The sequence below is a fragment of the Geotrypetes seraphini genome, chromosome 2, assembly GCF_902459505.1.
Source record: "Geotrypetes seraphini chromosome 2, aGeoSer1.1, whole genome shotgun sequence".
NCBI classification, from domain to species: Eukaryota; Metazoa; Chordata; class Amphibia; order Gymnophiona; family Dermophiidae; genus Geotrypetes; species Geotrypetes seraphini.
This window is the reverse complement of record NC_047085.1, coordinates 349,478,480-349,502,535: the sequence shown is the minus strand read 5'-3', so window position 1 is coordinate 349,502,535 and position 24,056 is coordinate 349,478,480. Positions and strand designations below refer to the sequence as shown.

The 24,056-nt window shown below is 44.4% G+C and overlaps 1 protein-coding gene across 6 annotated transcripts in view; it reads right to left on the bottom strand.

Moving 5' to 3' along the window:
• Positions 1-1,204: 1,204 nt before the first annotated feature.
• Positions 1,205-24,056, bottom strand: part of UBP1 (upstream binding protein 1) — a 262,645-nt gene continuing 239,793 nt past the window's right edge. For 5 of the 6 annotated variants that reach the window (XM_033930367.1, XM_033930368.1, XM_033930370.1 and 2 more), the window contains 2 exons: positions 9,690-9,741; positions 1,205-3,301 (listed from right to left, as the gene is read on the bottom strand). In XM_033930367.1, the coding sequence (XP_033786258.1) occupies positions 3,264-3,301; positions 9,690-9,741 (90 nt within the window). In that variant the 3' untranslated portion in view covers positions 1,205-3,263. The remainder of the gene's footprint in view (positions 3,302-9,689; positions 9,742-24,056) is intronic. The other variant, XM_033930366.1, reaches the window with a different exon arrangement.

Here is a 24,056-nt window from a genome sequence, read left to right as displayed (position 1 = left end):
TGGGAGGCAAGAAAATGGGGATATGAGTAGGAGGGGGTTGGGAAGGTCTGTAGGGTAGGATTTAAGGGAAAGAATAGAGTTCAGGGGATATCTGAGAAGATGGATAAAATGTGGTACAGTGGTGCCTCACACAACGAACTTAATCCGTTCCAGGAGCAAGTTTGTTATGTGAAACGTTCGTTGTGTGAAACGCGTTTTCCCATAAGAATACATGTAAAACAAAATAATTCGTTCTGCAGCCCTGTTTTCCCATAAGAATACATGTAAAACAAAATAATTCGTTCTGCAGCCCTACATTTCCCTCCCTCCACCTCACCTTATATGCAGAGTTTGCCAGCTTTCTTTTTCACCCAGCCGCACGCTTTCAAAAAGCTGTGCACGCGCAGCTGCTGAAGTTGATCAATGTGCTCCTCTCCTGCAACTTCCGGTTTCCGGTTGCGTCAGAGGAGAAGATTGAACAACAGAGCATGCGCGCATGTGCTGCTCTTTGAAAGTGTGTGGCTGGCCGAAAAAGAAAGCCGGAAAACTCGGCATCTAAGGTAAGGTGGAGGGAGATGATGGAACACTGCATTCAGACAGGAGGGTGCTGCTGTTCCCGGCTCACATTAGGAAGCGGCGAGAGTAGTTCCGCCCCCCCCGGGCCCCTCGGGCGACTTCGTTGTGTGAAACGAAGTTCGTTATAGGGAGCAAGACAAAAAGTTCGTTATGCGCAGCGTTCGCTGTGCGAGGCGTCCGTTATGCGAGGCACCACTGTACTTGCAAAGAATTTTGAAAATCAAGAAATTGTGTTGAATTTAAACAAATGGGCAAAACAAAATCTTTTCCATGCATACCCTTATTTTTATAATTTTAGAAAGCAAAAAAAAAAAAAAAGTAAACATAATTATGAAATTTTGGATGGCAGAATTCTTCAACTTTAAATGAAAGTTTGATAGGCAGACTAGATAAGCCATATGGTCCTAATACTTTAGAAAAATGAAGGCAGATAAAATATGACTTCCGCCAATCTGATTTTTCAAACATTTTAAAGCTTTGGTTATCTGACAGCAGTTGTCAATATTATGAATGTTGCACAAACACACAAACTATGATGTTGGCTTGTCCTTTTCCTGGCATATACCTGTGGATTTCTAACAGTAATTTTATTTTTCTTAATCTAAGTGCCATGCAATCTGCAGTTTACCAATAAATTAAGAGAAGCACATTTACAAAATGATTGAAAAATGTTTATTGTATTTAGAAATGTTTAAATCCCAGTTCTGCAAATACACAGAGAAGCAATTTTCGCTGGTGCCTAAAATTAATCTGAATTTCAATCAGAAGAGATAAATCTGTGTAATTTTCAAATTGCCCAACATATTATCTGTAGTAATGTTTACAATGATTTTCCAATCAAGGACTCTCTCTATAACAGTGCTCTGATATGGAAACCATGGTAAGCATTCAATTAAGGAGCCTGCCCATGTAAAAAAATATAGTACGAACAAAGTGTGTACAAAATAAAAACATTCCCCTCCTGAATTATATGAGAGAACAGTTCTGCCATGACAAATCAGATTTTTGTGCAATTGTATAAAATAAAAGAGCAGGTAATGATGGTGAGAAGCAACAATTTTTTCTAGGACTTAAAAAGTAAAAACATACATAGAATGAGGACTGCATTCCCACAGACACTTCATCTCTTACTAAATACTTCAACCATCTGCAACCTAGTCATGGATTAAAAAAAACAAAAACATCTAGCCTGTGTAGTGGTTTTTTGCCCAGGTTCTTTAAAATTGCACAATCCAGCATTATAAGCTTAACACATCTCTTCTAGATAACCATTTGATATCCATTAAAGTTATCAATACTACATACAAAATCAGAAGTGGACACAGGTGCAAGATTCTTAAATTACATTGCGACCTTCCAAACAGCAGCATCTGTCCACAGCTGAATGGCTTTAGCTAACCTAGCAAACCTAGAGGTGTTACTGCACAACACAGCAGAATCAGAAACCAAATGAAATCTGTGTGTTAACTGCAGGATCTCTAGCACAACAGAAGACACAACATTGAGAATTTTGTGAAGGTACAAAGAATTACTAGGCAAGTGAACAAAATCTAGATCCTCCTTCTGCAAATGTGTGCAACTGTTCTTTTATCAGCATAGAGAATTATTTGGTCAAATAAATGAGGTACTAATCCGAAGAACTTACTAGCTGCAATGGGGTTAAGGAATGAGTACAAAAAAAAGCATATTTAATGAAAAAATAAAAAGAAATACTTGTCTACTACATAGGTTTGACAGCTGCAAGACATTTAACTTCTACTGAAAAACATCCATTCAATTAATGCTGGTTACAGCTTTTGGTGCTAGGCACCTCTCTAGCCCCTGTACCAATGTTACAGCATTTAACATGAATTTTTTTCTATCACAAATTAAGCTGAGTTTGAAGATCCTCAGTTTAAGAAGGGGAAATCTGCACTGTATTCCACATGACACATGCTAGAAACAAATATTAAAAGAATAAATAGATTTTTCTGAAATTTGTTTCTTAAAACAAAAGAAAAATGCATCTATGTTCAACAAGATTATATTAAATGCTCCAGGTTACTGTACTAGACAGTATAATTTGCTTTATGCACATATTGCATCTTTTCAAAAACTGAATAACCTTGTTCAGTTTGTCCTCTAGCTTGCTTACATAAATTGTTCTCTGCGCTGCTTTATAAGGGAAACTACTGTCATTTCATCCAGTTTTTCATAACACCTGGCCACCACAGAAACTATTCCTTTCCATACACAAAAAGGAGTTCCACTAATACCAAAAATAAGGAACTGCATTAGTTACAAGCACTTACGGACAAGCTGGCACAGAAAGGTATATGCCCTCCAACAGGTAAACGTTCATTACTAAACTGGATATAGTATAACTGCGGAGCACAAATGCTTCTAGAAACCATATCTACTGGCCATTGTTTGCCTTGTTTAAAGGGAAGGGCAAGCACCTTTGCCTGCTCTATGTTGTCCATGCCTGTATGCAGGCTGTCACAGCATGACAACTCTTATGAGGAGTTGCTTAGCTGTGGCAGTGGTCATCAAGTTCACCTCTCAAACAGCTTAGAAAAGTCATTTTGTTTTCAATATGAAACATTTTCTTTAATACGGTGAAGTCAGGATCTTGAAGTTATGCTGTTCAGGGATATTCTTCTCCAAGTTGTCAAAGAGCTTGACTTCAATTTGCATTGGAGCCACAGTCCAATGTTCATGTATCACCATTACTTCATAATTATATGGAACCTTTCACCATTCTCTGCTAAGAAAATACAAACGAACAAAAAAATCAATCAGACAAGAAATCTACATAAAGACAAGCACAGAACACACTCCCTGGATTATTAAGCAAGACGGTTACTGCTCCACAACTCTAGGCAGATCTGAATTGTAGGGCTATCTTCGAATCCTAAAACATTTAGGGCCCCTTTTATAAAGCTGCGGTAGCGATTCCCCTGCGGTAAATACGCCGAAGCCCATTCAGTTCCTAAGGGTTCTGGTGCATTTGCCATGGGAGAATCGCTATCATGGCTTTTTAAAAAGGAGCCTTTGCTGCCAGAAAATGTGGCTCAGATAAGTTTAAGAAAAGCTTTTAACAAGTTTCTGGAAGAGATGCATAATTATTAGCCAGACAGGCTCAGATGTCTCAATCTCTTACTTACGGAAGAATGTAATAGGGAAAAGGTTTTGCTTAAAGTTGTTACTTATTTCCAGGAAACACAGCCAATACTCCGAAGCAGTAGGCTAGGCCCACATCTGACATTGCATTGCACACCTTCTGTGATAATACCTGTGACTGTCAAATCATTATTGAAACATTTTAAAATCATCCTTCCCCTCTTAAAAAAAAAGAAAATCTACCACACAGCAATTTCAAGAATGCAAACCCCTCTGCAGAGAGAAGTAGGCAGTATGACATTGTCTCCATCCCCGCAGGAACTCAATTCTCCATCCCGTCCCCGTGAGTTTTGTTGCTGACTCTGTCCCATTCCTGTAAGCTCTGCCTTAACTGTACAAGCCTTGAATACTTATGATATTAAAGTGTTTGAGGCTTGTGCAGATGAGAACGGAGCTTACAGAAATGGGGAAGGGACAGGAAAAGAACTCGCGGCCCCGTGTCATTCTCTAGTAGGCAGTTCACACAGCACAGCACATAGTAAGCCAATAAAAGCTGTTAATAAATCACAACCACTTCTCTTCCTGGACGCTGAGGGGGAAGCATATCATCTGAGCGCAGAGCGCCCAGCTAAAAGACGCTAGGTAGAACACTGGCTCAACGATCTACTGGCATTGCCTTTGCGATCGATCGGTAGATCGCGATCAATGTTTTGGGCACCCCTGCTCTAAGCTCTTGTATGACTTTGTTTATTACATTATTGTGCGACGCTGTTTATTACCTTTTGTGTTCTCAATAAAAAGAATTCCTTTAAAATATAAGGGTGAAGGCCTCTGGTGCCACTTGCAGCACAACTTTTTTTCAATGGGGCAGGCAGCCCCTGCAGCAGCCCGACGCTAGCCAGGAGTCCTGGAGGACTCCTTAAAAGTCCATCCAACCGCGGTATGCAGCCCGCGAGTCCGAAGGGGCATGGCCCAAAGGGGCAGGACACGCCCCATTTGAGCCCCTTTGGAGTCGGGAGAAGGCACATACTAATTCCTTCCACCATGGGCAAAAGAAAGTCAAAACTACATTCTTTACCTTCAGGAATGGGACCTTTGGACCAGTATCTTTTGGCTCCTTCTATGCCACAGATGGAAGAGCAGGTAACTTTAAGTGTGCAATCTGTCTTCCTCTCCTCAGGAGAGCCGTCACCACCTCCCCAGCCATCAACCTTTGCTGGAAGAGTAGAGACACCCTCTAAGGTGAAGGTTTTAGCCTCTTCCTCACAATCTTGTGATCAAACTGGACTTAATGTATTAGATCAGTCTGGGGGTGTGAGATCAAAAGGATTGACTCCTGTTCAAATGGTTACGGAATTAACCCATGATGTTCTCCCCTATCCGTGTGCGATCCGTTTCTGTTTGCATGCAAGCTAACAAATTCACTAAAGGCTTGCATGCAAATGGGGGACAATCGTTAACACGCCCTCTACCCCTGGCCAGGATCACATGCGCACACCCTGACTAAGTAGTGACAGGAGAAGCAGCTTCCTGTCACTGCTGTCAGGGCTCAGCCCCAATCTCTCTTGCCTGCTTGCCGGACTCTCCTACTCTCTGCCATCATTCCCTGCAGTGCAAGTCCGTGCTTTTAAAGCGGGCCTGCACTGCAGGGAACAGCAGGCAAGAGAGATCCGGACAGAGAAGGGCAGGCAGGAGAGCCTACACTAGCTCTACCCACAGGCCGGACACCCTGGCCCTGCCCGATACCGCCCCCCACGCTCCTGCCTGCCCCGATCTCTCCTGCTCTCTACCGCCGTTCCACACAGTGCAAGCCTGTGGTTTTAAACTAGGCCTGCACTGTGGGGAATGGCGGCAGAGAGCAGGAGAGTCAAGGCGAGCAGGCAGGAGAGAGAGAACGGGGCAGAGCAGGCAGGAGAGTCTGCAGTAGCCCGACACCCCCCCATGAATCAACCCCGATTGGCCCATCCCAGGTCGTGCCCGGCCCACCTGCCCCGCATACCTTTTAAATTGTTGGGAGAAGGAGGTGTGCCCGGTCCCTCCTGCTCCTTAGGATAAGGCTCCTCTTCGGGAGCAGGAGGGGCTGCCCGGTCCCTCCTGCTCCGTAGGCCTCAATCTTCGGGAGCAGGAGGAAGTGCGAAGTCCTCCTGCACCCCCTGCCGGCCGCTGCGCAATAACGGCCTTAGGCCACGCCCCAGCATATCATCTGATGCACAGGGAGCGGCCTAAGGCTTTGATTGACTGAGGTGCCTAGGGTTCCGCCCCCCTTTGAAGGGGCCTAAAAAAGTCCCCGAGCGCCTCAGGTCCCTCCCAAGGGGGGCGGAACCCTAGGCACCTCAGTCAATCAAAGCCTTAGGCCCCGGAAATCTTCTGTTCCTCCCAGCCTCGGGCGATCAAGACAGGCTGCCTCGGGCATTCCCTCTGTGAGTCTCGCCTATGCGGAAACAGGAAGTTGGAACAAAATAGGCGGGACTCAGAGAGGGAAGGTCCCGACTTCGGCAGCCTGTCTTGATCGCTGCCCCTGCCGAGTCGCCAAAGAGGGCAGCGGGGAAGCTGCAAGTAGAAGGGAGATGGTCAGTGTGTGGACTGGGGCCATTAGCAGCGTCTGTGCTGAGAGTCTGCCCACGTGCAGGATGCGGTGGGTAGGGGCCTCCTTCTCGTCTTGGGCGGCAGGGCCTGTGGTGCAAAGCTGTTTTTGCCGGCTTGGGGGGGGTCGCGAATGTGCAGGGCACAGCAGGAGTAAGATCCTGGGGAGCCTTCAACAGTGGCTGTCTCCTCTCCTAGCAGCTCTGTACTTACCAGGGCAGTGATTCACTTTGGCAACTTCCCCTTTCCTCAGAGGCGGCAACGGACCCAAGGCTGCCTAAGGAAATCACTGCTGCAGATAAGTACTGAGAGCTGCTGGAAGGAGAGGAAACCACTGTTGGGAGGCTGGGAAGCTGCTGGATAAAGGGAGAGCTGCTACTGCACCTGGAGGGAGGTAGAAGGAGAGATGCTGCTGGGAGGGGAAGAAGGAAAGGGATGGGAACAGAGCTATTGTTGGATAGGGGGGAGAAGGAAAAAAGGAAGGAAACAGCTGGCAGGGAGATTAGAGGAGGGAAAGGGGAGAGACAGGAATTAGAAAATACAGAGAGATTGATGCTGGAAAGTAAGTCAGCAGAGATATGAGAGAGGGATAAAGATGCTAGATCTGGTGTAGGAGAGATAAAAATGAAGAAAGCAGTGAAGCTGAAATGAATGATGTAAAAAGGAGAGAGGAGGCACAGGCTGGATGGAAAGGGGAGAGGGGCATAGAAAGAAGTCAGATACATATGGAAGGGGGAGAGACCAGACAGTGGATGGAACGGGCAGACGCTAGAAGGAAAAGAGTGGAAAGAAGATGAAAGCAGAGACCACAAAAGGTAGAAAAAAATCATTTTATTTCTATTTTGTCATTACAATATATCAGATTTGATATATATAACCTGCTAGAGACATAACTGGGGACTGCAAAACCTAACAGTATTCCTGTCATGTGTGACTACAGTATTCTGTTAGCATGATATTTCTGTGAAGCATTCTGTAATAATTTGGCTTGTTCAGTTTTCTTGTTAGTAGAGGGGATATATGTGAAGGGGAGGGGAGACAGGGGTTTTGTTGGTCCTTGCTCTGAATATTTATATTTATAAAATGACAATTGTACAGAATATTGATTCTTTTTATACTTTAATAAAATACGTTCAATATAAAATCATAACTGAGGCTTGTGCAGATGGGATCAGATGGTTTGTGGGGACCAAGCTTGCGGAGACGGGGCGGAAATGTGTTTTTTTTATTTCGGGTCTTAGTAGTTTGCCGGTCCACAAAATAATTATTTTATTTCTGCCGGTCCACGGATGTAAAAAGGTTGAAGAACATTGGACTAGATCATTGAATTCTTAGTTTCTTCAGATTGTATTATTGAGCATTTTCTTTATGCTGATGGCTGTAATTGATATTCTTTTATGTTTTGTTATATAATTTACAACAAATTAATAAATAAATAATTAAAAATAAATAAATAAAATACAAGGGTGAATCAAAAATTAAAGGCAATTGTTAAATTACATGATAACCAGAACAGAGCTAGCGAAATGCAACATATGTACTCGTACATTGCCTGTTGGATAGTTTGTCCACACACAGTGCAGCGATCAGCCTTTAGTCATGTGGCAGCCATGAGGTCAGAAACATGGACGCTCCTTTGCAAGATTGCACCATCAAAGAACAACGTGCAGTAATGCGCTTTCTTTGGACAGAGGGTGTGAAATCTGAGTCAGATATTGACTTAGTATGGACATAGCACCACGAATCAACGAAAGGTTGAGTGAGTTAATAGGTTTAAAGCAGGAAGAACAGATGTAACAAACGAAGGTCATTCTGGTCACCCATCAACATCGCACATGCAAGAGCACACTGATGGGGCGGATGCCTTGATTAGAGTAGACAGATAACAGTGTCTCAATTGACTGCAATTTGGATATCAGCTATGGATCTACATTTGCCAAAATGCACGACGACTTAGGATACAGGAGTCTGTGCGTGATGGGTTTCCAAACAGCTTACTGATCTGCACAAACTACAGCATGTGGAGATTGCAATCCAGTTCCTAAGACAGTATGAAGATCTGAGTATTCTGGAGAGAATTGTCACCAGCGATAAGACATGGGTGCATCACTGCGACCCGGAGAGCAAAAGACAAAGCATGATGAAGTAAAGGAAGGGATGCTCAACTGGCTTCAGGAGCAGCTGAAAAACTTTTTTGAAGGAATGCAAAAGCTAGTTGAACAATGCAACAAATGCGTCATCTTGCATGGGGACAATGTGGAAAAGTGATACAGTGGTACCTCGGTTTACGAGTGCACCAGTTTGCGAGTGTTTTGCAAGACGAGCAAAACATTTGCAAACTTGGTGCCTCGTAAACCGAGCTTGCCCCCCCTCGCGATCCGGCACCCCCCCCCCCCCCGCATTGCCCCCCCTCCACCGCAATCCTACTTCCCCCCCCCCCCCCGAGCAGTCAATGACACCTTTTACCCGACTTGGCACCAGTGCCGGTGCCCAAAGATCCTCCCTCTTCTGGCGCGGCCTGGGCTGGACGGTGCATTGGAGATCCTCCTTCTTCTGGTTTGGGCTGGGCTGGACTGGCTTTGAGCATTTGCGCATGCTCAAAGCCTTCTGGTCTCACTCTCTCCGAGATTGAGAGCGAGACCAGAAGGCTTTGAGCATGCGCAAATGCTCAAAGTCAGTCCAGCCCAGCCCAGACCAGAAGGAGGATCTCCGACGCACCGCCCAGCCGCACCAGAAGAGGGAGGATCTTTGAGCACCGGCACTGGTGCCAAGTCGGGTAAAGGATGTCATTGACTGCTCGGGGGGGGGGGGGGGGAAGTAGGATCGCGGTGGAGGGGTGGGCAAAGCGAGCGGGGGGGGGATGCTGGATCGCTGGGGGGGGAGTTGGAACAGCGTTGGATTCCTCAAGGGGTGGGAGAATGGAGCAGCGCCGGTAGCCTCGGGGGAGGGGGGAAGAGGTGGAACCAATCAAAGCAGTTTCCCTTACTTCCTATGGGGAAACCTGCTTTGATATACGAGCAATTTGGTTTACGAGCATGCTTCTGGAACGAATTATGCTCGTAAACCAAGGTTCCACTGTATGATCAATTGCTCACAGTTACTTCTATTAAAGCCATTAAATGTATTGTGCCTTTACTTTTTAATTTAGCCTCGTATTTTCTAAATGCTCCATCCTATAATTCTAGGTGATTTATAAAATCTATACATACACAATATTCATAAAAAATGCAAAGTAAATCAGAGTCTTCAAATAATCCCAAAAAAATAATAAGATATGCACAAATTATAATTACTGGAAATCCCAAACCAGATCCCTCATTCATTGAGGGCAGTTAAGCTGAACATCCCTGCTGCAGAGACGGAGTACAAGGAATGGTTTACATCCAGCCAGGGCATGCAAGGAAGGGGAGAAATCTTCAATATTACCACTTTTCAGGACAGATACTTACCTTTTAATGTGGAAATCGAGAAACAACTCTCATCTTGAAAGTTCTTAACCATCTAAGGGGGGAAAAAAAACACCCCAAGAAGTTTGTATTTAAAACTCCTACTCATACCTATTCATGCCAAATTCTGCAAGAAAAACTAAGTTCTACAAAATGTTATACCGTACATCAAAAACAATATTGTAACTTTTTGTAATTGCGTACATTAGAAATCCAGGGAAGGGAGTCGGGTACACAGAAGGAAATAGGTGGAGATATGGCTTGAAAAGGACATCTGATGGGTGCATGGGTAAGATATTCTCCATACCCCTTCCCCCTCCCCCCCCACACACACATAAAGATACATAATTCTTGTGTCCCTCTCTCAGACACTAATTCAGTACTCTCCTTCCAGAACCTTTTATTCATCTCAAACCAGAGTACCTTGTTGTGCCATCATTCCACACTGTGTGTTATGATTTTATCTATTTAGAACAATCCCACATCAAATTTAAATCCAGGCTTAAAACCTCTGTTTAAAGATGTCTGACCAATATTCTATGCTTTTGCTGGCCTTTAGATGGTTAATTTGTGAACATAAGCATCCTGGACTAAGCATTTAACTACAGGCACTCCCTGAGTTACAGACAACCAATTAAGTACAACTCGTACTTAACACAGTTGTGGTTTCATTTGATTTCACTGAGCAGTATTTCCAGCGTCATAGACTCCTACACTTCATATGCAGCAGATTCAGAAATGATGCATGCCACATTAATAACAGAGTGTAGTTGTGCATGCTGTACCTTAGAGGGAACACTGGTAAGCACAGTTGACCCTTTTGTCAACTGGGAGCAGAGGTAAGCAGCAAGAATCTTAAAATCTACAAGTTCTGAGTTACATACAAATCTGACCTAAGAACAGCTTTAAAAACATAACTCGTTCTTAACCTGTGTATTGCCTGTATCTTATCAACTATTATTTTTCTTCTCTTACATATGGTTTTGATTTTATTGTAAACTGCTCTGAAAGGTTACTCATTGGGTGGTACTGTATTATCAATTACCAATGAACTTCAGCTAGCATTTTGCTATGCCACCTCCTAATCTTGTTCTTCAGTTATTCCCATCGAGTCAGCAGCACTTAAGCATATCACCTGCTTCTGCAGGGACAAGTCTTACAAATACAAGCTGCAAAATCATGAGGTTCTAATAGGTCACTATTTAGTTTTTACCAGGTATGTGTCCACAAAGACATCATACATCCACATTGCTTCCAAGAACAGAAAAATCTATTTTCCTTGTTGCTTCAAGCAGAACCCTTGTTTTTTTAATTTATAATTTTTTCAAAATAAACTGAGTTTTTTTTGTTTTCAATTGGTCACCCAATGGAGTTAGGTACAATCCTCATTTTCAAGAATTTAATGACCTCTTCTCTTACAGAGACCGGGCAACCTAGGTGAATTTTCTATAAGTTGGACCTATCCATGTTCAGGATAAGTTTGGTGTTGAATTTTATATCTCTCTGTAGCAAGATATACAGTCATGTGAAAAAATTAGGACACATCATGAAATATTCAGTTTTTTCTTAAGAAATGCTAACATATCAATGTTTGTTTGTTTTTATTAATCTCTGGAAAAGAGAGCGAAGTAATTGCAGATAAACAATAAAAATTTTCCTCGATTTACTCATGAAACAAGATATCCACAAAAATTTATATTCTAACCGAGGAATAAATCAGGACACTCTACGCCCTAATAGCTAGTGTTACCCCCTTTGGCTGAAATAACTGCAGTGAGACACTTCTTGTAGCCATATACCAGTCTCTGACATCGGTCTGAGGAAAGTTTGGCCCACTCCATCAGGGCTTTGACTTGGCCACTCCAGGACTCTCCATTCTTAGTTTTCAGCCAATCCTTGGTGGATTTACTAGTATGTTTTGGGTCATTGTCATGTTGCCGAATCCAGTTCCGCTTCAGCTTTAATTTTCTTACAGATGGTCTCATGTTTTTCAAGCACCCTCTGATACACGGTTGAAATTATGGTGGATTCTATGATGGTGAGTGAACCAGGTCCTGCTGCAGCAAATCATCTCCAAACCATGACACTTCCACCTTCATGCTTCACAGGTGGTATGAGGTTTTTTTTCCTGGAATGCTGTATTTGGTGTACGCCAAACATGTCCTCTTTTCTGGTGTCCAAATAATTCAATTTTAGACTCGTCTGTCCATAGAACACTATTCCAGAAGTCCTGGTGTTTGTCTACATTCTCTCTGGCAAACTTCAGTCTGGCCTTGATATTTCTTAGAGAGCAAAGGTTTCCTCTTGCACACCTCCCATGCAAGTTAAATTTGTGCAGTCTCTTTCTGATTGTAGAGGCATGCACTTTCACATCAACAGTAGCAAGAGCCTGCTGTAGGTCCCGTGATGACATTTTAGGGGTTTTGGAGACTTCTTTTAGCATCTTGCGGTCTGCACTGGGGATCAACTTGCTTGGACAGCCAGACCTGGGCATGTTGGCAGCTGTTTGGAAAGTCCTCTACTTGTACACTATTTTCCAGACCATGGATTGGCTAATGTCAAATTCTTTTGAGATCTTTTAAATCCCTTACAAGACTTATAAACTGCTATAATCTTCTTTCTGAAGGCCTCAGATGGTGAGCGGACTGCTGGGCATGATGGACCACTGGTCAGACCCAGCAGCGGCAATTCTTATGAGCACACCAAACTAAATGTCTGAGGTTTAACTGAGGTAAGCCTCCTTCAAAATGCTGAATAACAATGTTCTAATCATGTGCACCTGATGTGATGCACCTGAGTTTTGTTTCATGAGTAAATCAAGGAAAAGTTTTGTTGTTTACCTGCAATTACATCACTTTCTTTTCCAGAGATAAATAAAAAAAAAAGATTTGACATTGATATGTGAACATTTCTTAAGAAATATTTCATGGGGTTTCCTAATTTTTTCATATGACTATGTCTATCATTTTAGGATGTAGGATAGAGAGCACCACAGAACAATTCTTATTAGATAAAGCAGAAGCTTTTCAAGGGAAAGATAAAGAGGATAAACGTTTGTTTGGTAAGATGAGCCTTGTAGCACAGAACTGAACTCTTTTCTTGGCATTCCCAAAGCCTCCTTTCTATTGGTGCTGAAGAAGCCAGGTGCATGTTCTTATGTCTTCAGAGGCAAGATGCCTGGGATGCCTATTTGCAGCATATGACCCTGCAAGGGAGATGACTTATAAACACACTGATTTTGTCTGAAGCCTCTCCCCTTCCTATTTTTTTTCTTCTTCTGGTACTCTGTGTTTCGTTGGGGATGGGATGGGGTGGCTTGGCTTATTTGATGAGTCAGAGGGCTGTAAGAAACAAGGCCCTTTAGTCAATGATATTACTATTTTGATACTAAAATATAGTTTGGTTTAGGGTATGAGTGCTATAAAAATTGGGGATTACAGTACTCCCCTGATATTTGCGGGGGTTCCGTTCCAGAAACCCCCATGAAAAACCGTGAATACAGTTTTTCATGGGGGAGACTGCTTTGACACGCTTCCCGTACTTTTTTTTTTTAGTCTGTTGGGTCCAGCGCTGTTGGTCGTTTGGCAATCTGCTCTCTGTGCCTGCTCTCCAGCCCCTTTTCTGCTGCCGTGGCTCTGCTTGCTCTGCTCTCCAGGACCAGCTCTGCCCACTCTGCTCTCCGGGACCGAAGGCTGTAGCCGAAGTGAAGCAGGTACAGAGGCCACTTATTTAAAGCTTCCGCCGCTCTTCCTCCCACCTATCCCCGACTAGCCCCTTTCTCTCCAGTCCTGCCCTGGTCCCCCGGAGTTGATTTTAAAAGGTTTAAAAGTACTGCTCTCTCCCACTGCCCTCTTCTTGTCGGCGGTTCACAGTCAGAAAATACCGCAAATGACCGGGACCGCGAACAACCAGGGGAACTGTACACATCTATTCATGTAAATACTATAAAGCCATGATTTAAATGTTCAGTCTTTAGTCCACTGTTTCCTAAAATTCTGCTTTGAGATATTTGAATCCCAATAAAAATTGTTTGAAGTAAAAATATGGAAGTTCTACTGTCAAACACAAACATACGAGTCAGCAAACTAGTCTTTGTGCTCTTCTGTGACCATGGAAATCCTGTAGTCTTTGCATGATTTGAATACAGCAACATTTGGGGGCATGACGAATTGCTGTAGTCATGAGGATCAACATTCTTATCAAAGCTGGTATCTGCCGAATGAATTATTTCCCCTGCTGAGACTATGAAGCCTTGAGAACAGCCTGAATTACTGCATGAAGTTGTTAGAGAATTGGATGTTGAATTATCAACTTAAATAAGGATAAAATGAAATTATGTTTGTTAAACCATCCTAACATGAATTGCGATACTAAAGTTTTAACCATAAACAAAATTGATTTTCCACTGGCTAATGTAATAAGAATATTAGGAGTTCATTTTGATTGCAATCTTTCACTATTACTGTATATACTTGAATATAAGTCGATCCGAATATAAGTCGAGTCCCTCCTTTTCCCCCCAAAAAGGAGGAAAAATGGTTGACTCGAATTCGCAGGAGCCAATACAGAAGCCTCTCAGCACTGAGCAGCAGCGCAAAATTGCACACCTGCTCGTGCTTCTTCTCAGCGGTTGAAGACGCTCACAGGCAGCCAGTTAACAGCAGGGCAGGAATTTGGAAAGTTCGCTCCTGCCCGCTGCACCTCCACCGACGATCATCAGTAGAGGTATGAGCCTGAGGCTAGGACAGGAAGGGTGGAAGAATGCAGAGCCTTGTGACGGCGGCCTGCAATAATTTTGAAAGGGGGGTAGAAGTGGTGACCCGAATATAAACCGGGACCCCCATTTTGGGGCCAATTTTTTGGCTCCAAAATCCCAGTTTATATTAGAGTATATACGGTACCTCAGGTGAACTAGTTAATAAAAAAATCTTTTGGTCTTTTCTGGAAACTCAAGGATAAGAAAGTATTTAGATAACACTGCAAGAGAGGTTTTGGGGCATGAATTGTAGTGGAAGTTCTATAGTGATTTGGGGGTCACTGAATTCAAAACTGACCGTAATTTTTTGGTATATCCCTATGATTTTTGGCAAAATGACATTATAATGCAAAAATTAACATTTTTGCTATTTTCTAATGTGTGGAGTAAATGTTATAACAATCTTTGAAATATTAAAACAGTTTGTCAAATTTGATTTTTAAGCTAAAGTATTAATTTTAATGATGTAATAATGTGCTATATTAAATTATTATGGGTGAGGAGGCGGAGCTGGAATATGCAGTTCTCTGTAGGCCTATTGCCATCATCAGCAGTTTTCAAGCTTCATTAGCACAGTTGAGATTAAATAGTTGATTATGTATCAGGGTTTTGTTTCTTAGTTATCAAGTTGTTGCTTTTGAAATGTTTTTGTTGTTTTGTTAGTATAATGTCAAGAAAGTGTGCGAACCATCCCGACATCTTCTGTTATGTCTGTGGGAAGTATACAGTTAAGTCTCAGAAGAGAAATACGACTCCACTCTTAAGGAAAGCCTATGAACTATTTTGGTTGCAAAATTGGAGCTCAAGATAAGGTTGTCATATGTATTGTAAATCTTGTGCCACCAACCTTGGAGCATGACTGAAAGATGTTCGTCCATCGACGGCATTTGATGTTCCAATGGTTTGGAGGGTACAGAACCATTGCACAGATTGTTATTTCTGTTTAACAAAAGTGTCTGGATTTTCTTCTAAAACAAAGCCAAATTCAATATCCTAATCTTGAATCTGCTTCATGATGACAATCTTCCACTTCCAAAACCACCTGGAACTTATACATTGGATTTGGAAGAAGGCTCTGAAGCAAGTGCTGATGACTCTATGGAACTGGAATCCAAAAATGATCTTGATTTCAAGTTCAGGTGAGCTTCACTTAACTCCAGCAGAATTAAATAACCTCATTCAAGATCTTAGTCTAAGAAACAAGCCAAACTTTTAGACTCCAGGCTTTGTCACCTAAGACTAACATCTCTGTGTTCCAAAAATGTCACAAGGCTCTCGTGGAACATTTCTCTAGGACAGACTCATTGACATTTTCTCATGACATAAATAGATTATTCCAAGCGTTTGGTCAAAGTCATGATCCTAATGAATGGTGCTTGTTCATTGATGCGTCAAAGCTAAGTCTGAAGGCAGTGCTTTTGCATAATGGAAACATATATCCATTTATTCCTATTGGTCACCCTGTCCACATGAAGGAAACTTATGGAAAATTTGCAGCTCCTCTTAGATTATATTAAATACAGCGAGTGCAAGTGTCAGATTTGTGCTGATCTGAAGGTCATCACATTGTTATTTGGTCTGCAAAAGAATATAAGAATTGCCACTGCTGAGTCAGACCAGTGGTCCATCGTGTCCAGCAGTTCACTCACGCGGCGGCCCTTTGGTCAAAGACCAGTGTCCTAACTGAGACTAGCTTTACCTGCGTACGTTCTGGTTCAGCAGGAACTTGTCTAACTTTATCTTGAATCTCTAGGGTGTTTTCCCCTATAACCGCCTCTGGAAGAGCATTCCAGTTTTCCACCACTCTCTGGGTGAAGAAGAACTACCTTACATTTGTATGGAATTGATCCCCTTTTAAATTTAGAGAGTGCCCTCTCGTTCTCTCTACCTTAGAGAGGGTGAACAATCTGTTTATCTACTAAGTCCATTCCTTTCGTTATCTTGAATGTTTCTATCATGTCCCCTCTCAGCCTCCTCTTTCAAAACGAGAAGAGGCCCAGTTTCTCTACTCTCTCAATGTATGGCAACTCCTCCAGCCCCTTTACCATTTTAGTCACTCTTCTCTGGACCTTTTAGAGTAGTCCGGGTCCTTCTTCATGTACGGTGACCAGTGCTGGACGCAGTATTCCAGGTGAGGGGGTACCATGGTCCAGTACAGCGTCATGATAACCTTCTCCGATCTGTTTGTGATCCCCTTCTTAATCATTCCCAGCATTCTGTTCGCCCTTTTCACCGCCGCTGCACATTGCACGGATGGTTTCATTGACTTGTCAACCAGTACTCCCAAGTCTCTTTCCTGGGGGGGTCTCTCCAACTACCGCACTGGACATCCTGCATTCGTGTATAAGATTTTTATTACCGACATGCATCACCTTATACTTATCCACATTAAAACTCATTTGCCATGTCGTGGCCCATTTCTCGAGCGTGTTTGTCACGTTGCAGGTCGTCGCAACCCTCTTGCATCTTCACTACTCTGAATAACTTCGTATTGTCCACAAATTTAATCACCTCACTCGTCGTACCAATTTCCAGGTTGTTTATAAATATGTTGAAGAGCACTGAACCCTGCAGCACTCCACTCGTGACGCTTTTCCAGTCCGAGTACTGTCCATTTACCCCCACTCTCTGTTTCCTATCCGCCAACCAGTTTTTAATCCACTTAAGTATTCCACCCTCAATTCCATGACTCGCAATTTTTCGAAGTAGTCGTTCATGCGGAACCTTGTCGAACACCTTCTGAAAATCCAGATATACATTGTCGACCAGCTCGCCCTTGTCTATATGCCTGTTGGACTACACAAACTACTGCTGTTTTATCTGTGAGTGGGATAGCCGAGACAGAGAATCCCATTACGTCATTAAAGACTGGTCACTTCGTAATAATTTGGATCCTGCTGGAAGAAAAAATATAATTCACCATACTCTTGTCGATCCAAAACAAATGCTACTGCCACCTCTTCACATAAAGCTAGGTTTTATGAAGAACTTTGTTAAGGCTATGAACAAGGAAGGTGAAGGATTTCACTATTTATATGAAATTTTTCCTTTCATAAGTGCTCAGAAGCTAAAGGAAGGCATTTTTGTGGGGTCACAAATACGAGAAGTGTTGAGAGAGAGGCACTTTGATGAAGTCTTGCAAAGATGTGAGAAAAGTGCATGGATAGCATTGAAGAATGTAATCGAGAAATTTCTGGGGAATAGGAAACACCAGACTATGTCCAAATGGTGGAGACGATGCTTAAAATATTCTGTGATCTCAAATGCGACATATCACTAAAAATTCATTTTCTCCACTCGCATCTGGATTCCTCCCCCCCCCCCCCCCCACCCACAATAATCTTGGTAGTGTTAGTGATGTGCATGGGGAAAGGTTTCACCACTACATTACTACAATGGAGAAACTATATCAGGGCAGATGGAATTCATCAATGCTGGCTGACTATTGGACATTAATTAGAGATGCTCCTAATCTCAATTATAAACGCACTTCAACAGCAAAACGATTCTAGAAAATATTTATAGGAACTCTTAAATCGGCATAATGCATTACATTATGACTTCTCATGCTATAAATATTTGCAATTTGCTCAAAAACTATATGTGATAGGAGAAAACTGAGGCTATTTTCATACACAGGAGGTCAAATTCTATAAAAGTAAACATTTTCTTCTTGCCCCAGAAAAAAAGTTAAAATTTGTTGCACAGTGTAATTTCAATTCCACCTATTAGTACTTTCTTTAGTTTTGTCTCAATTGGACTACTGCAACGTCACTTTCTTAGATTGCCCAAAATTTATAATTAAAAAAACTTCAAAACTCTACATAATACACCCATTAGATTAATCTTCAGATTGAAGAAAAGTGACAAGATTACCCCTTACCTATGTGAACTGTACTGGCTACCTATAAAAGGGCGAAAACTATATAAATTCTATTGTATATTATTTAAAATGTTTTGGAAAAACTCCAGATTATATGTCTCAACTCTTTAATTTTTCCAATAATCCATCTTTGAATTTGAGAAATGACGACACTTTTCGGTATCCAGTCATTAATGTAAGGAACAATAGATCTTTTAACTCCATATGGGCTTATCAAGCAGCAAAATTTTAGAAAACTTTACTAATATTAACCACTAATATTAACCAGCAATCTAATTTTAAGATTTTCAAAAAAGACCAATCTATTTCATAGAAACATAGAAGATGAAGGCAGAAAAGGGCTATAGCCCATCAAGTCTGCCCACCCTACTGTCCCTTCCTCTTAAGTCTATACTTAGTGACTATTTATTCGACCCTCGCAGGAATCCCACATAGGTATCCCATTTATTCTTAAAGTCCAGCACGCTGCTGGCCTCGATCACCTGCGCTGGAAGCTCATTCCAACGGTCAACCACTCTTTCTGTGAAGAAGTACTTCCTGATGTCGCCATGAAATTTCCCGTCCCTGAGCTTGAGCGGATGCCCTCTGGTGACAGAGGGTCCCCTGAGAAAGAAGATATCATCTTCCACCTCAATACGTCCTGTGATGTATTTAAATGTCTCAATCATGTCTCCCCTCTCCCTACGTTCTTCTAGAGTGTAGAGCTGTAGTTTGTTTAGTCTCTCCTTGTACGAGAGACCTCTGAGACCCGAGATCCTCCTGGTGGCCATCCGTTGAACCGACTCGACTCTAAGCACATCTTTATGGTAATGTGGCCTCCAGAATTGTACACAGTATTCCAGATGAGGTCTCACCATGGTTCTGTACAATGGCAATATGACTTCAGGCTTCTTGCTGACAAAGCTTCTACTGATGCATCCCATCATCTGCCTTGCTTTAGATGAAGCCTTCTCCACTTGATTGGCAGTTTTCATGTCTGCACTGATGATTACTCCTAGGTCTCGTTCCGCCGAAGTACTAGTCAAAGTTTCTCCATTCAAGGTGTAATTTCTGCATGGATTACCGCTACCGAGGTGCATAACCTTGCATTTCCCAGCGTTGAAGCCCAGCTGCCAGGTCGAGGACCATCTTTCCAATGTAAGCAGGTCCTGTGCCATACTATCCTGTAAATTACATTCACTTACTGTATTGCATAGTTTAGCGTCGTCAGCGAATAATGTTATTTTACCCTGAAGCCCCTGAGTCAGATCTCCTATGAATATGTTGAAAAGGAGTGGACCCAGGACTGAACCCTGCGGCACTCCGCTGGTCACCTCCGATGGAGTAGATTCTGCGCCGTTCACGGAGGAGGGTGTTTATGAGCAACTTGAAAAACTGAAGGTGGACAAAGCGATGGGACCAGACGGGATCCATCCCAGGATACTAAGGGAACTCAGAGAGGTTCTGGCGAGTCCTATTAAAGACTTGTTCAACAAATCTCTGGAGACGGGAGTGATTCCTGGGGATTGGAGGAGAGCGGATGTGGTCCCTATTCATAAAAGTGGTCACAGGGATGAAGCAGGAAACTACAGGCCGGTGAGCCTCACTTCAGTTGTTGGAAAAATAATGGAAGTGTTGCTGAAAGAAAGGATAGTGTATTTCCTTGAATCTAATGGGTTACAGGATCCGAGGCAACATGGCTTTACAAAAGGTAAATCGTGCCAAACGAACCTGATTGAATTTTTTGATTGGGTGACCAGAGAGCTGGATCAAGGACATATGCTAGATGTAATTTACTTGGATTTCAGCAAAGCCTTTGATACAGTTCCTCATAGGAGGCTGTTGAACAAACTTGAAGGGCTGAAGTTAGGACCCAAAGTGGTGAACTGGGTCAGAAACTGGCTATCGGACAGACGCCAGAGGGTGGTGGTTAATGGAAGTCGCTCGAAGGAAGGAAAGGTGACTAGTGGAGTCCCTCAGGGTTCGGTGCTGGGGCCAATCCTGTTCAATATGTATGTAAGTGACATTGCTGAAGGGCTAGAAGGAAAAGTGTGCCTTTTTGCAGATGATACCAAGATTTGTAACAGAGTAGACACCGAAGAGGGAGTGGAAAATATGAAAAAGGATCTGCAAAAGTTAGAGGAATGGTCTAATGAATGGCAACTAAAATTCAATGCAAAGAAATGCAGAGTAATGCATTTGGGGATTAATAATAGGAAGGAACCGTATATGCTGGGAGGAGAGAAGCTGATATGCACGGACGGAGAGAGGGACCTTGGGGTGATAGTGTCCGAAGATCTAAAGGCGAAAAAAACAGTGTGATAAGGCAGTGGCTGCTGCCAGAAGGATTCTGGGCTGTATAAAGAGAGGCGTAGTCAGTAGAAGGAAGAAGGTGTTGATGCCCCTGTACAGGTCATTGGTGAGGCCCCACTTGGAGTATTGTGTTCAGTTTTGGAGACCGTATCTGGCGAAAGACATAAGAAGACTTGAGGCGGTCCAGAGGAGGGCGACGAAAATGATAGGAGGCTTGCGCCAGAAGACGTATGAGGAGAGACTGGAAGACCTGAATATGTATACCCTAGAGGAAAGGAGAGACAGGGGAGATATGATTCAGACGTTCAAATACTTAAAGGGTATTAACGTAGAACAAAATCTTTTCCAGAGAAAGGAAAATGGTAAAACCAGAGGACATAATTTGAGGTTGAGGGGTGGTAGATTCAGGGGCAATGTTAGGAAATTCTACTTTACGGAGAGGGTGGTGGATGCCTGGAATGCGCTCCCGAGAGAGGTGGTGGAGAGTAAAACTGTGACTGAGTTCAAAGAAGCGTGGGATGAACACAGAAGATTTAGAATCAGAAAATAATATTAAATATTGAACTAGGCCAGTTACTGGGCAGACTTGCACGGTCTGTGTCTGTATATGGCCGTTTGGTGGAGGATGGGCTGGGGAGGGCTTCAATGGCTGGGAGGGTGTAGATGGGCTGGAGTAAGTCTTAACAGAGATTTTGGCAGTTGGAACTCAAGCACAGTACCGGGTAAAGCTTTGGATTCTCGCCCAGAAATAGCTAAGAAGAAAAAAAATAAAAAAAAAATAAAAATAAAAATAAAAATTTAAATTGAATCAGGTTGGGCAGACTGGATGGACCATTCGGGTCTTTATCTGCCGTCATCTACTATGTTACTATGTTTTAGAGAGGGTACCGTTAACTATTACCCTTTGAAGTCTTCCACTTAGCCAATCATTGACCCAAGTAGTTAGTGTTTCTCCTAACCCTATCGATTTCATTTTGCTCAACAGCCTGCGGTGTGGAACGCTATCAAATGTCCATAGACTCTCCCAAGTCTAGCTTCCTTGTCACCCAGTCAAAGAAGCTGATGAGATTGGATTGGCAGGACCTACCCTTGGTGAATCCATGTTGATTGGGATCCTGTAGATTCCCCTCATACAGGATCGTGTCTAATTTGCTTTTAATTAAAGTTTCCATGAGTTTACACACTATTGATGCGAGACTCACCGGTCTGTAATTCGCAGCCTCTGTCCTGCAACCCTTTTTGTGCAGAGGAATGACGTTGGCTGTTTTCCAGTCCAAGGGTACTCTCCCCGTGCTTAGGGAGAGATTGAAGAGTGCGGCTAGCGGTATTGCCAGGACATCGCACAACTCTTTGAGCACTCTTGGATGCAGATTGTCTGGTCCCATGGCTTTATTTACCTTTAGTTTTGACAGTTCGCTGTAAACTTCACCTGTTGTGAACTCAAAATTCTGAAACGGGTCATCCGCACTTGACTTAGCCTCTAACTGAGGACCATGTCCTGGTGCCTCGCAAGTGAAGACCGAGCAGAAGTATTCGTTCAGTAGTTCAGCTTTATCTGAATCTGCTTCCACGTAATTCCCATCCGGTTTGCTAAGGCGTACTATCCCGTCTGTGTTCTTTTTCCTATCACTAATATACCTGAAGGATTTGTCCCCCTTCTTAATGTTCTTTGCTAGAGTTTCTTCCACTCGAAGTTTGGCCTCCCTAATTGCTGTTTTGACCGCTGTAGATCTGGTCCTATATTCCATGATAGCTTCTCTTGTTTCCGTACGCTTGTAGGAAAGAAATGCTTTTTTCTTCTCCTTAACAAGGTGCGAGATCTCTGCGGTGAACCATTGGGGTTTATTGTTTCTTTGTCGTTTGTTTACTGATTTTATGAAGCGGCTAGTTGCTTCATGTATGGTTGATTTCAGTGTTAACCACTTAGCTTCTACATCATTGGTCTCCACCTGGTCCTGCAGCGTCTGATGGACGAAATCTCCCATGCGTGCGAAGTCTGTGCCACGGAAATTGAGTACAGTGGTGCCTCGCATAACGGACGCCTCGCACAGCGAACACTGCGCACAACGAACTTTATGTCTTGATCCGTACAACGAACTTCGTTTCACACAACGAAGTCGCCCGAGCTGCATCCTTCCGCGCAGGCACTGCGCTTAACTGCCCTCTCTCCGCCTGGTTCCCTCTTGCCCCCCCGACTCCCCGACACGATCGGGGCAAAAAGGAGCCCAAGCCCTCTTGCCCCGCCGATTCCCCAACTCCCCACACAATATCGGGCCAGGAGGGAGCCCAAGTCCTCCTGGCCACGGCGACCCCCTAACCCCACCCTGCACTACATTACGGGCAGGAGGGATCCCAGGCCCTCCTGCCCTCGACGCAAACCCCCCCTCCCCCCAACGACCGCCCCCCCCAAGAACCTCCGACCGCCCCCCCAGCTGACCCGCGGCCCCCCTGGCCGACCCCCACCACACCCCCCACCCCCCTCCCCCTACCTTTCTGTAGTTGGCCGGACAGACGGGAGCCAAACCCGCCTGTCCGGCAGGCAGCCAACGACGGAATGAGGCCGGATTGGCCCATCCGTCCCAAAGCTCCGCCTACTGGTGGGGCCTAAGGCGCCTGGGCCAATCAGAATAGGCCCGGGAGCCTTAGGTCCCTCCTGGGGGCGGGGCCTGAGGCACATGGGCCCAACCCGACCATGTGCCTCAGGCCCTGCCCCCAGGAGGGACCTAAGGCTCCCGGGCCTATTCTGATTGGCCCAGGCGCCTTAGGCCCCACCAGTAGGCGGAGCTTTGGGACGGATGGGCCAATCCGGCCTCATTCCGTCGATGGCTGCCTGCCGGACAGGCGGGTTTGGCTCCCGTCTGTCCGGCCAACTACAGAAAGGTACGGGGAAGGGGGTTGGGGGTGTCGTGGGGGTCGGCCAGGGGGGTCGCGGGTCGGCTGGGGGGGCGGTCGGAGGTTCTTGGGGGGGGGGGGGGGGGGGGGGGGGGGGGGTTTGCGTCGAGGGCAGGAGGGCCTGGGATCCCTCCTGCCCGTAATGTAGTGCAGGGTGGGGTTAGGGGGTCGCCGTGGCCAGGAGGACTTGGGCTCCCTCCTGGCCCGATATTGTCGGGGAGTTGGGGAATCGGCGGGGCAAGAGGACTTGGGCTCCCTTTTGCCCCGATCGTGTCGGGGAGTCGGGGGGGCAAGAGGGCTTGAGCTCCCTTTTGCCCCGATCGTGTCGGGGAGTCGGGGGGGCAAGAGGGCTTGAGCTCCCTCTTGCCCCGATCGTGTCGGGGAGTCGGGGGGGCAAGAGGGCTTGAGCTCCCTCTTGCCCCGATCGTGTCGGGGAGGCGGGGGGGGGGCAAGGGGGCTTGAGCTCCCTCTTGCCCCGATCGTGTCGGGGGGGGGGGGGGGGCAAGAGGGCTTGAGCGCCCTCTTGCCCCGATCGTGTCGGGGAGTC